The sequence below is a fragment of the Pantherophis guttatus genome, chromosome 1 (assembly GCF_059756535.1).
Source record: "Pantherophis guttatus breed Tessera chromosome 1, ASM5975653v1, whole genome shotgun sequence".
Lineage (NCBI taxonomy): Eukaryota > Metazoa > Chordata > Lepidosauria > Squamata > Colubridae > Pantherophis > Pantherophis guttatus.
The window spans coordinates 10,234,217-10,248,868 of record NC_142063.1 but is presented as its reverse complement, the minus strand read 5'-3'; the positions used below and the strand labels follow the sequence as shown (position 1 = coordinate 10,248,868).

Below are 14,652 nucleotides of genomic sequence, written 5' to 3'. Positions count from 1 at the left end.
AATTTATTCCACTGATTAATTATTCTACCTATTAGGAAGCTTCTCCTTAATTCCGGGTTGCTTCTCTCCTTGATTAGTTTCCATCCTTTGCTTCTTGTCCTGCCTTCAGGTGCTTTGGAGAACAGGTTGACCCCCTTCTTCTTTGGGGCAGCCCCTCAAATGTTGGAACATTTTCTATCATGTCATCCCTAATTTTTGTCTTGGATAGAGTTGGCATACCTAGTTCCTGCAACCATTCATCATAGAGTTTAGCCTCCAATCCCCTAATCTGCTTGTGGGTGTCTGAAATATTTCTAGAGCCTCAACATCTTTTTTGTTATTTATTTATTAGTTCGATTTATATATGCCGCCCTTCTCCGGAGACTCAGGGCGGCTTACAATGCATTAAGTAATAGCCTTCATACTTTTGTATATACCTGCTTAGTAGGGCTTTTTGGGGGCCCCCAAGCGGTGTTCTATTTTATACAAAGTCAGCTTATTGCCCCCACAAACCGGGCCCTCCTTTTACCTACCTCGAAAGGATGGAAGGCTGAGTCAACCTTGAGCCTGGTGAGAATTGAACTCGCAGTAATTGCAGGCAGCTGGCAGCTAAGTTCTATTTTAACAGCAGCAGTTTAGTCCACTGCGCCATCAGGCTCTTATGCCTTTGTGACCCTCACCAATTTGGAGTAATCTAACCATGGCTTATAGGGACGGGGTGGCTCAGTGGCTAAGACGCTGAGCTTGTCGATCAGAAGGTTGGCAGTTCAGTAGTTCGAATCCCTAGTGCCGCGTAGCGGGATGAGCTCCCGTGACTTGTCCCAGCTTCTGCCAACCTAGCAGTTCGAAAGCAGGTAAAAAATGCAAGTAGAAAAATAGGGACCACCTTTGGTGGGAAGGTAACAGCGTTCTGTGCGCCTTTGGCGTTGAGTCATGCTGGCCACATGACCAAGAAGACGTCTTCGGACAGCGCTGGCTCTTCGGCTTTGAAACGGAGATGAGTAACGCCCCCTAGAGTCAGGAACGACTAGCACATACGTGCGAGGGGAACCTTTACCTTTAATCATGGCTTTTCCATGGTGGGACGTGGTACCCTTAACTGAGTATTGTGAGGAGGGAGGAGCATACAGTTAAGACATCATATTGTGCACCAGATAGGATTGTGGATAAAATTGGATTATCTACTTAGGGGCCCCCTTGTCAGGGGCAAAGAAATTAATCTGAGTGAGTAGAACTTTTTTTTTTTTTCTCCCTTGATGGGGGAAACCCCCCCCCCCCCACCTAAATGCAGATGTCAAAGCTTCAAATCACTATATTTTGCATCTCTTTATTATATCTCCATTTCAGGCAGCAAAAATCCCAAAATCTCGTTAAAACTGGCAGAGTTTCAAACTGACAGCCAAGGAAAGGTGAGTATAACCTGTTTGGCTCCGATATGGAAGCTTTGATATTTACAGTTTATCTTAGGCCCTGCTTGACTTTTTCCAACCAACTCTTTAAAAAATAGAGACTAGGACAGAGAATCATAGAGTCAAAATAGGGCTGGAAGGGACCTTGGAGGTCTTCTAGTCCAGCTCCTTAGCCAAGGAAGGAAGCCTTTTATACCATCCTGGACAGAGGTGGGTTTCAGCAGGTTCTGACCAGTTCTGGAGAACCGGTAGCGGAAATTTTGAGTAGCTCGGAGAACCGGTAGTAAAAATTCTGACTGGCCCCGCCCCCATCTATTCTCTGCCTCCCAAGTCCCAGCTGATCAGGAGGGAATGGGGATTTTGCAGTAACCTTCCCCTGGATTGAGGACAGAATGGAGATTTTACAGTATCCTTCCCCTGCCACGCCCACCAAGTCCCTTTCTTAGTGGCTTTTGGTGAATATTGATTAATATTGAATCTTGCATCCTGGCTTCTCCCCCTGCCTTTTTCAGTGTGTTTTAGGGAGAAAATTGGGGCTGTAACTCTGCTTGTGTCATTTAAAAATTAAAAAAACAAAACACCAAAACAACCTCAGATCTCATTTGGTTAGTTTCTTTGGGCAAATTTTCCATCTTCCTTTTTTTTAAAAAAATTAAATCATTAAATAAAATTAACTACAACTATCCGGATGATGATAACAATTGTTTTCTCTAGATGTTCTTTTTACTGTATTGGGTTTTCTTTTCGCAGTTGGAATGTATTCATTTGCATTCCGCCTTTATTATTTTAATTGCGTATGCTTTTAATTGTATATTTTGTGTCACCCGAAGTACTTATGGAGTTGGATGGCTTATAAAAGCGACTTCGTAAAATAATAACCAAATAAAAACGAAAGTGCCTTCATCAATGAAGGAATGAAAAGGAAGTTATTGTTTTAATTTTTTTAAAAAAACTAAGTAATTTGCTTGAATCAGTCATTTAATTAAGTTGGATTTATAGAAGTTACCCAACCCCGGTGGAAATGTGCATGTTGTTTCTGCTTTGGTGATAACTTTCTTGCAAAGATGTGTACTTTTTGCGATATCCATAACTTTCTCAGGTTACATTTTCAACCTCCCCCCCCCCCCCCGAATATTTGCAGATCGTTCATGCCAGCGACATGGAGCTGGTCCACCCCTTTGCTACCATGTTCCCCAACGTGGAGTATATTGCGCGAGCGGGTTGGACCCGAGATGGCAAATAGTAAGTATCTGTGTAGTTGAGATGGAGACAGCTTGCTACCTTATCCCAGGTTAGAGTATTTGTGCATTTCGATCAATATCTGAGTAAGGGGGTCCTTGGTTCCTCTGTGAGTTTGGTGGGGTTTTTTTTTTTTGCAGATGTTTCATTATCTAAACTAGGTTAATAAGAGGAGAAGCACTGATATTGTTACCTAGTTGGGTAATGAAATGTCTACAAGAAAACCACCAAGCTCAGAAAGCATCAAAGACCCCACAGTCCTTGATGCCTTCCTCTTCTCCTTCTTCCTCTTCTTCTTCCTCCTCCCTTCCTTTCCTCTCCACACACCCTGCTCCCTTCTAGCACTGATAATGTTACTTAGTTGGGTAATGAAATGTCTGCAAGAAAACCACCAAACTCAAGAGAGCACCAAGGATCCCTCATTGCCACCCTGAGCTACAAATATTCTCCTTCATCAACATTTTGGGTGTCTGGATCATGGTTTCCCGACATCTGTGGCTGCTCCGTCCTGCCCTGCTCCCAAGCTGCCTGCCTTTTGAATTTCAGATGCTAGTGATTAAAGATGCGGAAAGTTGAATTTTTTTTTTTAAAAAAAGGGAAAAGCTGTGCCAGAGGAATTTGAGACGTAAACCCTGAGTTCAGTTTATTACAAGGATCCCCAAACTTGTTAACTTTGAGGCCTGTGGACTTCAACTCCCAGAATTCTGGGAGTTGAAGTCCACAAAACCTTAAAAGTTGCCACATTTGGAGGCTCCCATGGTTCACGGCATTCCTCGGCCGTGCTCCTAAGGATCGGTGTGCAATTGCTCCCATTGGTTTTTCCTGCTCACAACCTTTCCTTTATTTATTTATTTATTTATTTATTGGTTCGATTTATATGACGCCCTTCTCCGGAGACTCAGGACGGCTTACAATGCGTTAAGCAATAGCCTTCATACTTTTGTATATACCTGCTTAGTAGGGCTTTTGGCCCCCCGAAGCGGTGTTCTTTTTTTATACAAAGTCAGCATATTGCCCCCACAAACCGGGTCCTCATTTTACCTACCTCAGAAGGATGGAAGGCTGAGTCAACCTTGAACCTGGTGAGATTTGAACTTGCAGTAATTGCAGGCAGCTGGTGCTATTTAACAGCACTTTAGTCTGCTGTGCCACCAAGGCTCTTTTCCCTCCTTCTCCCTCTTCCCCGCAGCGCATGGGCCATGTTCCTCGACAGACCTCAGCAGCAGCTCCAGCTAGTCCTCTTCCCTCCCGCCCTCTTCATCCCGGTACCGGAAAACGAGGAACAGCGCCTGGAATTTGCCAAAGCCGTGCCCGAGGACACCCATCCCTTCATCGTCTACGAAGAAGTCACCAATGTCTGGATCAACGTAAGGCGGGCTCAGATATGGGGCCTTTTCTCACTTACAATCCTTCCCCTCCCCCAGATTTTCTCATGCTCCCCATTCTTGCCTGTAGAGATTCTCAGTCATCCCAGGTCACAGTTGTCCCAATGGTGCTTTCTTTCAGGAGGCAACTGGACTTTTTCGTTTTTCCTTTTGAAGACGTTTCGCTTCTCATCCAAGAAGCTTCTTCAGCTCTGACTGGATGGTGGGGAACGGAAGGATTTGTACTCCTTGCAGACAGTTGGACATTTCCATCCTTTCAGAGGGTCGTTGAGGCCACCTGGAGGTTTCTCTGTGTCCTCAGGGTCACCTGAGTGGTGCTCCTGGTTCCTGTGGTCTGCAATTTTTTCCCTCTGGAAATCCATTCCTACTCCCACACCATTCCTTCCAGACAGCTGGTCGTCTGCATCCTTTTAGAGAAGGAGTGTCAAACTGGATTTCTTCAAGGGCCAGACCAGCATTGTGGTTCTCTGCGGGCCAGCCGCCAGGGTGGGGATGGGTGGGGGGGAGACAAGACGGGACGGAGGGCTCCTGCAGCACCACAGAACACAGGATGTTCTGCAGAAAGCACAGGATTCTGCAGGAACACAGAGCAGAAAACTCTGAGGGACAGAGATAAGCCTCCAAGTGGCCTCAACGACCCTCTGAAAAGATGGAAATGTCCAGCTGTCTGCAAGAAGTACAAATCCTTCCGTTCCCCACCATCCGGTCAGAGCCGAAGAAGCTTCTTGGATGAGAAGCGAAACGTCTTCAAAAGGAAAAACGAAAAAGTAAGTAAAGTAAAGTAAGTAAAGTAAGTAAAGTAAGTAAACAAGTAAAGTCCAGTTGCCTCCTGAAAAAGAAGCACCTCTGGGATCCCCGTCTTGAGAAGACGTGTGAAGCCGGATTCACTCAACAACCATGTGACTCACTTAACAACTGCACTGGTTCGCTGAACGACGATGGCAAGATAGGTCGTAATATGGGGCAAAGCTCACCCAACAACTGTTGCCCCCCTCCTCCCGATCACGGCATGTTTAAACAGATGGTACTCAGCACCTTCTGTCGTTTTTGTCTCCCCGGGCAGGTCCATGACATCTTCTACCCTTTCGCCCAGTCAGAGGAGAAAGAGGACGAGCTGACTTTTCTCCGGGCGAATGAATGCAGGACGGGCTTCTGCCACCTGTACAGAGTCACAGCCATCCTGCAGCGCAAGATGTACGACTGGACTCAGCCGTACGTGCCTAGCAAAGGTGAGAGCTGGAAGCGCTTGGACCTTCCTTCCCATGTAATTCTTGGGATGTGGAAAGGATGAACATCCCACTCCTTTCTAGCACTGATGGTATTTCCTAGTTGGGTCATGAAACGTCTGCAAGAAAATGACCAAGCTCAGAGAGCACCAAGGACCCCATAGTCGTCCTCTCCTCCTCCTCCTCTCTGCAAATCCCACTCCCTTGTAACGCTGATGATGATACCTAGTTGGGTCATGAAACGTCTGTAAGAAAATAACCAAGCTCAAAGAGCACTGATCCCAGTCTTGAATATATTAATATACCATCACTTCCTTACAAAGCTTTGTTTACATTGACTCATTGAAAGAAGTGGTTTTTTTTTCATTCTTGCTTGTTTTTTTTTTAACAAATTGATTTCAATAGATGCTGAACATTTTGTGTATGTATATACCGTATTTTTCAAAGTATAAGACGCACCTTTTTACCCCCTAAAAGAGGCTGAAAATTTGGGTGCGTCTTATACTCCGAATGTAGCTTTTTCAAAGCTTTTTTCCAGCCCTAACTAGGCCCTAACTAGGAGTGAAGCGATCTCCCTCCGTGCTTTGCCTGCTTTTCTCATTGCTGCTTCCTCTCAGCTGTGCCTTAGAAGCTGTTTTTTATCCCCAAGCAGGGGATAAAAAAACCAGTCAAACTAATGTGCTGAAGCCGACCAGACTAAGGACGCTAGCCAGATGAATACTTGGTAGGCAGATTTTTTTCCCCCTATTTTTCTCCCCAAAAACTAAGCTGCGTCTTATACTCTGAAAAATATGGTACATATATACATATATACACTTAACATATACACATACACACAAACATGCATTACTCTACTTACAACTCTTAATTGAACTTAGAATTGTGGTCATTTATTGAGTCACCACATGACTGCCTGATTTTACAAATTTTTGTGGCAGTCATTAAGTGAATGTAAAACGAATCCATTATACCCAATAGGCATTTTTTGCTGGGAAAAAAAGTGCCAAAAATCCCGTCATGCGACTTACGGGATGTTGCCAATGGCTGTAAACGTGAGCCTGTTGCCAAGCACCTAAAATACAATCTTGTGACAATGCGGGGAGTTGTGTGGCCGTTGAAATTTCGGAATTGCGAGGGGTTGGACTAGAAGACCTCCAAGGTTCCTTCCGCCTCTAGTCTGATTGAAACTGAAAAGTACATTTTTTGATGTGTGTGTCCATAATCAGGGTGGATAAAAATCAATGATTTTTTTTTTAAATAAAAAAAATCAGATTTTTTTGATTTAAATCGGATTTTTTTTATTTTTATCGAATTTATTTTAATAAAAAACTTTTGGGGTAAAAATCTATCGTAAGATAGTTTTCTATTTAAGATACATAAATAATTTAGTTTATTCAGCATGAAATGGAGCTTAGTTAGGTAGCAGGAGGCTGTATATTCTGCAACCCTGGGACTATCGGTGAGTCAACAGTGGGTCAAAGGAGTAGCAGAGATGACAGTTGCTCTTTAAAAATTATGATTTAAATTGAGTTGATTTAAATCAAGCCTTTTTACTAGTGATTTAAATCATGATTTAAATTGTGATTTAAATCAACTCGATTTAAATCAAATCCACCCTGTCCATAATAACTTCAAACAGTCACTAAGTGACCAGTCATTTAACAAGAATAAAAGCCATTAAGTACAGTTTTTTAAAAGTGGCAAGCGAAATAGCATCAGTTGAGAACGAGAAAACAACAATGTGAAGATGTTTTGCCAGCACTGTTGCAAAACGCGCACTTGCAAAATCCTCTTTCTGGGATTGCATGAATGTTGTGATCTGGCGGAAATACTTCTCGATCGGTGTTTGTTGTCTCTTTCTAGCTCACGAGGTTTCCTCTTGCTAGTGTTGTGGCCCACCAGCAGCCAGCAGAGCTGGCCAGCAGACTCAGGACAGTGAGGAGGTTGGGGAGGAACATGGGCCAGTCCTGGAGTCTGGGTAAGGCTCTGATGAGGGCTCTGCGTCAGAGGCAGAGAGGGGGCCATGGCCGTCCAACAGTTAACAGCTACCTTTGGAGTCGGAGATAAGTGGGGCAGAAGAACAGCTGAACCTGTTACCGATGTGCGCATGCGCAGAGCTGTCAGGAGAAGGGAACAATTAAGGAACAGGTCGACTTCGGAGTAAAGGCACAAGGGGATGTTGAATGGCCCCTCCCATAGGGAATAAAGGGAGAGACTTCTCTGTGGGGGCACCTACTATCTGGAACGAGCTCCCCCCGGAGATACGGAGGATCCCGGATCTGCGCACCTTCCACCGCGCTTTAAAGACTTTTTTATTTCACCAGGCGGGCCTGGCCTAATTTTCTCCCTCTTTTATAAAAGATTTTTAATTTTTAATATTTTTTAGTATTTTATATATTCAAATTTTAAAATTGGTTTTAAATTGATTGGGCTTTTAATTTGTCTGGGCCAAAACTATTTAATTTGATTTTAATTCCACTTTTAAATTTTGTATGTATGTATTTTATTGTTTGGCTGTGCACCGCCCTGAGTCCTTCGGGAGTAGGGCGGTATAGAAATCAAATCAAATCAAATCAATCAAATAAATAAATAGGACCAAAAGGGCAGCGGTGTTTGCAGGAGACAATTAGTTTATTAGTGTGAAGATTTGCTTATCTCAGTCTGTGCCTCACTGAGACCCCTTGCCAAGCATTTCATTGTACAGCAGTTGCGCCTATCGGACTAGCAACTATCCAAAGACTGATAAGGTCTGTAGTTGCAATTCACCCTTGAAAGACTGTTTGCCGGGACTTTGCTGGATGTGAATGCTAGGAATTCACATTAGCCAAATAAAAAGGGGTTTTTTGGGGGGATAAGGAGTCTGTTTCGTGATTTGGTGAAGCCTAGGTCAGAACAGCTATCCCCCTCCTGAGCCTTTCAGAAAAAGGAGAATATTTGTAGCTCCGGGTTGAGATGAAGGGTCCTTGATATGTCCCCTGAGCTTGGTGGTTTTCCTGCAAATGTTTCACCACCCAACTCTGTAACATCATCAGTGCTAGAAGGCAATGGGTTTTGTGGAGAAGAGGAGGAAGACGGGGGTCCTTGATGCTCTTTGAGGTTGGTTGCTTTCTTACAGATGTTTCACGACCCAAGTATGTAACATCATCAGTGTTAGAAGGGAGCGGGGTTTGTGGAGTGGAGGAGAAGGAAAGGTGCAGGACCACAATGACAACTGTGGGATCTCTGCTGCTCTGTGAGCTTGGCTGTTTCCTTGCAGACATTTCATCACCCAACTAGGTAACATGATCAGTGCTAAGAGGGGATTGTGCTGTTCGCTCTCTATATTGTCAAGGTTCCAAGTAATAAATCCATAGCAAACAAAACTCCGAGGCAGGTAGACTCCTCAAAGAATAATTTTATTGGAATTATATTGGCCCATACCTGGTGAAAACGGACTCTGAAGTCTCCCGCAGCTTTCACCGAATTAAAAGTAAAAGTTTTTCTACTTTCTCAAAACAATCCGTCGCATGGTCCAATCACGGTGTGGACTGGCAGGCAGGTGGCATCACTCTGCCTTCCTCTGACCAGGTGTGAGAAAGTCCTTGGCTCCCAAGAGAAAGTATTTTGTTTTGACTACAGAATCCCCCTCTATCTCAAATCCCCCCCTCCCTATCCCTCAGCTCCAGTATGGCGACACTGAAGTGGTCAAAAATGGCTTCGGTCAGGTCAGCTTCAGGGTTGACATATATGCACCACCAGCTCAGACCGTCAATCAAATAGTAAACAGCAGCTTAATTGAGGAACTGCTAATGAGAAAACCACACACTCACCAACACTGACAGGGCAAGCCACTTGTGTACAAACAGAGAGCCAATCCCACTCTTTTCTAGCACTGATGATGTTACCTAGCTGGGTCAGGAAACGTCTGCAGGAAAATAATCAAGCTCAGGGAGCACCAAGAATTTCTCCTTTCAGAAACGGGAAGTGTTCCCACTTCATTTTAGACCCACGGGGAGCAAAGCATCCTGTCCTGTTATAAGTGGGGGGGTCACAAACGGGAAGATGGACACTCCCAAGTGTTCTGCTCCCTTCGGCTTCGGCTTGAGGTGGGACAAATCCAGAGGTCTCCGTAGGTCTTTGGAAGATGGGATGATGGAAACTGGAGTCGGTCCAGCCAATTGCGGCTGGTGCGTTGCCCTCGCAGCTGATTTCAGGAAGCAGCTGTGAAATTGGGCCACCATGTCCAATGCTGTTCTGCCTTTTCAGGTGACTTCAAATGCCCTCTGAAGGAAGAAGTGGCCCTCACGAATGGAGAATGGGAAGTTCTGGCCCGACATGGGTACAAGGTACGAAGTCTCTTCCTCCCGCAGTGAAAACTCCATTTCAGGTCTTTGCCGTCGCTTCTCTGGTTTCTGATTGATAGTCTCCTACTGCAGCAATTAGAGAGACAGATTAGTGTAGTGGTTAAGGTGCCAGGATAGATCCCAGGAGTCGCTGAGTTCTAGTTCTGCCTTAGGCATGAAAGTAGACTGGTGACTTTGGGCCAGTCACCAGGAGACGGTGAGTTCTAGTCCCGCCTTAGGCATGAAAGTCAGCTAGGTGACTTTGGGCCAATCACCAGGAGACGGTGAGTTCTAGTCCCGCCTTAGGCATGAAGGTCAGCTGGGTGACTTTGGGCCAATCACCAGGAGACGGTGAGTTCTAGTCCCGCCTTAGGCATGAAAGTCAGCTGGGTGACTTTGAGCCAATCACCAGGAGATTGTGAGTTCTAGTTATGCCTTAGGCACAAAATCTGGCTGGGTGACTTTGGGCCAATCACCAGGGGATGGTGAGTTCTAGTCCCACCTTAGGCATGAAAGCCAGCTGGGTGATTTTGGGCCAGTCACCAGGAGACAGTGAGTTCTAGTCCCGCCTTAGATATGAAAGTCAGCTGGGAGACTTTGGGCCAATCACCAAGAAACTATGAGTTCTAGTTATGCCTTAGGCACAAAGTCTTGCTGGGTGATTTTGGGCCAATCACCAGGGGATGGTGAGTTCTAGTCCCACCTTGGGCATGAAAGCCAGCTGGTGATTTTGGGCCAGTCACTCTCTCTCACCCCAAGGAAGGTGGCAAGGACAAACGCCCTTTAAAAAAAAAACTTTGTCAAGACAACTGCAGGGACTCGTTCAGGCAGTCATGAGGAGACAAAAACTGACTCAAAGGCTCTCTCTCTCTCTCTCACACACACACACACACACACACACACACACACACAAATACCATTTTACTTTAGCAGACTTTTCTAATTGGTAACCCTTTTGCCGAAGAAGTGCCTTGGGCAGAATTACCGTTAATTGCAGGATTTATTTATAATTTGCAGACTCTGGGATCTTTTTGCAATTAAGCTAAGCGGGGGGGGGGGGTGTCCACAGGGCAGGTTCCCAAAAAGCCAGTTTTTGGCCGTGATCAAAACTGGTCCTGAGCTTTCAAGATGACACCACCACTGCCGTTTTCAACCCAACGGTGCAGATAACCGTCGAAGCTTAAAGATGTGTGGCTGAAATGATCGCGCGGGTTCTGCCTCCCATTATTCTTCATTTTTCACGTGCGCTCGGCCCCTTTCATCCTCTCTCTCTCTCCGTCTCTTTTGTCTCCAGATTTGGGTCAACGAAGAAACGAAGCTGGTGTATTTCCAGGGCACGAAGGATACCCCTTTGGAACATCACCTCTACGTGGTCAGCTACGAATCTCCTGGCGAGGTCGTGCGACTCACCACCCTGGGCTTCTCCCATAGCTGTTCCATGAGTCAGGTCAGTTCCCCTGCGTCTGAAAGCCGACCTCTTGGAACCAGTCCATCCGGGTTAAAATGAAACCCACAACACCTTGGTAGTTTAGTTTAGTTTAGTTTTATTAAATTTGTATACCGCCCTACTCCCAAAGGACTCAGGGCGGTGAACAGGCCCAAGATAAAATACAGAAATACAAAAGTTAAAACAATTTAAAACCAAATTAAATAATATTGGCCCACGACAATTAAAATCCCAATAAATTTAAAACCAATTAAAATTTCAATTTAAAATTTTAAAAAGGGGAGAAAAATTAGGCCAGGCCGGCTTTCTGGAATAAGAGGGTCTTAAGAGCACGGCGGAAGGTGCGCAGAACCAGGATCCTCCGTAGCTAGGTGTTGGGGGGGGGGTTTCTCAGTCATCCATCTTAACGGTTGTCCCTAAAGTTGCTTTTTCAAAAGGCAGCTGGACTTTCTTCCTTGAACGAAGGCGAATGAATATACCGTATTTTTCCGTCTATAAGATGCCCCCATGTTTCATGTAGAGCAGGGGTGGGTTCTAAAATTTTTTTACTACCGGTTCTGTGGGCGTGGCTTATTTTGTGGGCGTGGCTTGGTGGGGGGGGTAATGTGACTGGGCATGGCCAACTTTTTTTCTTTTTTTTTTACTTTTAAAACCTTAAGAGGTTGCCGAAAAAAATGCTTTTAGAAGCCACTGACGATCAGGCAACTCAGCTGGGATCGCCAGAGGCTTTTAAAGGAGGTTTTTTTTTTTTTTCCCTGCAACCTCTTCGGCTGAAGAGGTTGTAGAAAAAATGCTTTGAAAAGCCTCTGACGATCCCAGCTAAGCCGTGCGATCATCAGAGGCTTTTTTTACTTTTTTACTTTTTTTACTTTTAAAAGCATTTTTTCAGCCAAAGAAGTTGTAGAAAAAATGCTTTGAAAAGTAAAAAAAAAAAAAAAAAAAAAAGCCTCTGATGAGGTTTTGTGGGGTAAGTGAGCGGCGACCAGGCTGGGGACCAGTTTGGGGGTGTGGCCAGCCAATGTTATTACCGGTTCTCCGAACTACTAAAAAATTTTACTACTGATTCTTGCGAACCGGTGCGAACCAGGAGCAACCAACCACTGATACAGAGTAAGTAAATAAGCGCACTACAAGCCATCCCTGTGCAGAAGCCAACTTATTAGAGAGTAATACAAGAACAGGAAATGCATCACAGGAACAATAGAGATGAAACTTAGAGTGGCAATGTGATACAGGAAACAACTACAATAGAGAGGAATGATAGAACTGCATATAAGGTAGAGGCTCGTCAGCATGTGCGGCAGAGCTGGAGGACGGGGATGGGCCACTCTTTCTCCTCTCGGCCTCCTGTGTATAAGACGCCCTTCCATTTTCCAGTAAATGAACTGTTGGAAGTCGAGGACTACCTGTATTCTGACCAGCAAATTCTTTCCAGAATAAACTTGCATGTCACCAGCAACCTGATCCTTTCGAGTTCAGGCTCCAGGGTATTCTGGGTGTTGAAGTTTTGGGGGATTCTGGGAGTTGAAGTCCACAAGTCTTAAAAGTCATCAAGGCTGGATCCTGAGCGCTGTAATCTTTAGCCTTTCTTCTTCATCTTTCTAAGTGATAGAAAGTCCCTACAGAGAGTGGTGAGGACAGTGGAGAAGATCATAGGAAGCTCACTTCCCGTTATTCAGGATGCTGCCTATAAGCATTACGTGCTTAGAGCTCAAAGGATTGTTAGAGACCCCACACACCCACTTTATGGTCTGTTTTTGTTGCTCCCCTCTGGGAGGAGGTTTCAAAGAATTTCTAGCAGGACTAGTAAATTCTGGAGCACCTTTGATTCTCTATGCCATCCGTCTGGCAAACTCGAGATTCGTTTCTCTCGCCATGTCTATGTATACATCCAAACTACTGCGTTGTTTCTCTGTGCCATATAATATCTGTGGGTATATGCATAATTTCGTATTTATTTACTTATGTATTCAAAGTGACACTAAAGTTATTACTCCCTCTTCTCTCGCAGAACTTCGATATGTTCATCAGTCACTACAGTAGCGTCAGGACCCCTCCCTGTGTGCACGTTTACAAGCTCAGCGGCTCAGACGAAGACCCTCTTCACAAGCAGCCAAAGTTTTGGGCCAGCATGATGGAAGCAGCCAGTGAGTAAAATTTGGGCCCGGCGTCCACATTCAGCCACAGCGCACAGAGGTGGCCAATCTTTGCCTTGCAGTCTTAGGGATAAGGGGTGAGCCAGCTTCTCTATGGAACTGGGGGGAAATTTGGGATTGACTGGATCCGTCCCACCCTTTCTACTTGATGGACATTAATTAATTCATTAAATTAAATTGATATAAAGATATATATTGCTACCCAACTCACACATCGGTGACTCCAGGTGGCTTTAAAAATTCACCACATAAAAACCCCAGCTCCACCCTCTTCCTTCCTTTCTCTCTCTTTCTGTTGCTCCCTTTCTCTCTTTCTCATTCACTTTTTTTCTCTTTCTCTCCCTTTCTCTCCCTTCCCCCTTGCTCTCTTACTCTCTCTCTTTCCCTTTTTCTCTTTCTCTCTCTCCCTTTCTCATTCCCTTTCTTTCTCTTTCTCTCCCTTTCACCTTTCTCTCTCTCTTTCTTTCCCTTTCTTTCTCATTCCCTTTCTTTCTCTTTCTCTCTCTCTCCTTTTCTCTCTCTCTCTTTTTTTTTAAATTTGATTTATATGCCGCCCTTCTCCGGAGACTCAGGGCGGCTTACAATGCGTTAAGCAATAGCCTTCATCCTTTTGTATATTTATACAAAATCATCTTATTGCCCCCATAATCTGGGTCCTCATTTTACCTACCTTAGAAAGGATGGAAGGCTGAGTCAACCTTGAGCCTGGTGAGATTTGAACTTGCAGTAATTGCAGGCAGTTGATGTAAGTGGATGTTAATTAGTCTGCTGAGCCACCAGAGCTGTATTTCTGGTTCCCTTTCTCTTCCCCCTTTCTCTCTCTCTCTCTTTCTTTCTCTCTCTCTCTCTCTCTCTCTCTCTCTCTCTCTCACACACACACACACACACACACACACACACACACACACACACACACACACCCTCTGTGACACAAATCAACCACTCAATGTGCTCCTTCTTTTCGTAGCCCCCAGACCCGCTAGGAAAACCACGTTTTTAGGGCCTTAGCAGAAAAGCAACAGTTTCAGTTTCAGTTTTATTAAATTTTTATACCGCCCTTCTCCCGGGAGACTCAGGGCGGTGTACAGCCAAGATAAAACCCACAGTATAAAAGTTAAAAACAATTTAAAATTATTAAATAGTTTTGGCCGATCATCTAAAATACAATAACCCATTAAAAATATTTAGGCCAGCCCTGCTTGATGGAATAGTAGCATTTTAAGGGCGTGGTGAAAGGTACGGAGGAAGGAAATCCGACGAATCTCCGGGGGCAGCTCGTTCCAGAGGGCAAGTGCCCCCACAGAGAAGGCTCTTCCCCTGGGGGTCGCCAGTCAACACTGTCTAACCGACGGCACCCTGAGGAGACCCTCTCTGTGGGAGTGTACTGGTCAGTGGGAGGCTATCGGAGGCAGAAGGTGGTCTCGTAGATATCCAGGTCCTGAGCCATGGAGCGCTTTAAAGGTGGTAACCAACACCTTGAATCGCACCC

The 14,652-nt window shown here is 45.0% G+C and overlaps 1 protein-coding gene across 4 annotated transcripts in view; it reads left to right on the top strand.

Moving 5' to 3' along the window:
• DPP9 (dipeptidyl peptidase 9) overlaps positions 1-14,652 on the top strand; it is an 80,898-nt gene that overhangs the window by 24,497 nt on the left and 41,749 nt on the right. For all 4 annotated transcript variants that reach the window (XM_087895230.1, XM_060681607.2, XM_087895116.1 and 1 more), the window contains exons 9-15: positions 1,327-1,388; positions 2,530-2,630; positions 3,817-3,994; positions 5,076-5,241; positions 9,484-9,563; positions 10,855-11,007; positions 13,019-13,154. In XM_087895230.1, the coding sequence (XP_087751356.1) occupies positions 1,327-1,388; positions 2,530-2,630; positions 3,817-3,994; positions 5,076-5,241; positions 9,484-9,563; positions 10,855-11,007; positions 13,019-13,154 (876 nt within the window). The remainder of the gene's footprint in view (positions 1-1,326; positions 1,389-2,529; positions 2,631-3,816; positions 3,995-5,075; positions 5,242-9,483; positions 9,564-10,854; positions 11,008-13,018; positions 13,155-14,652) is intronic.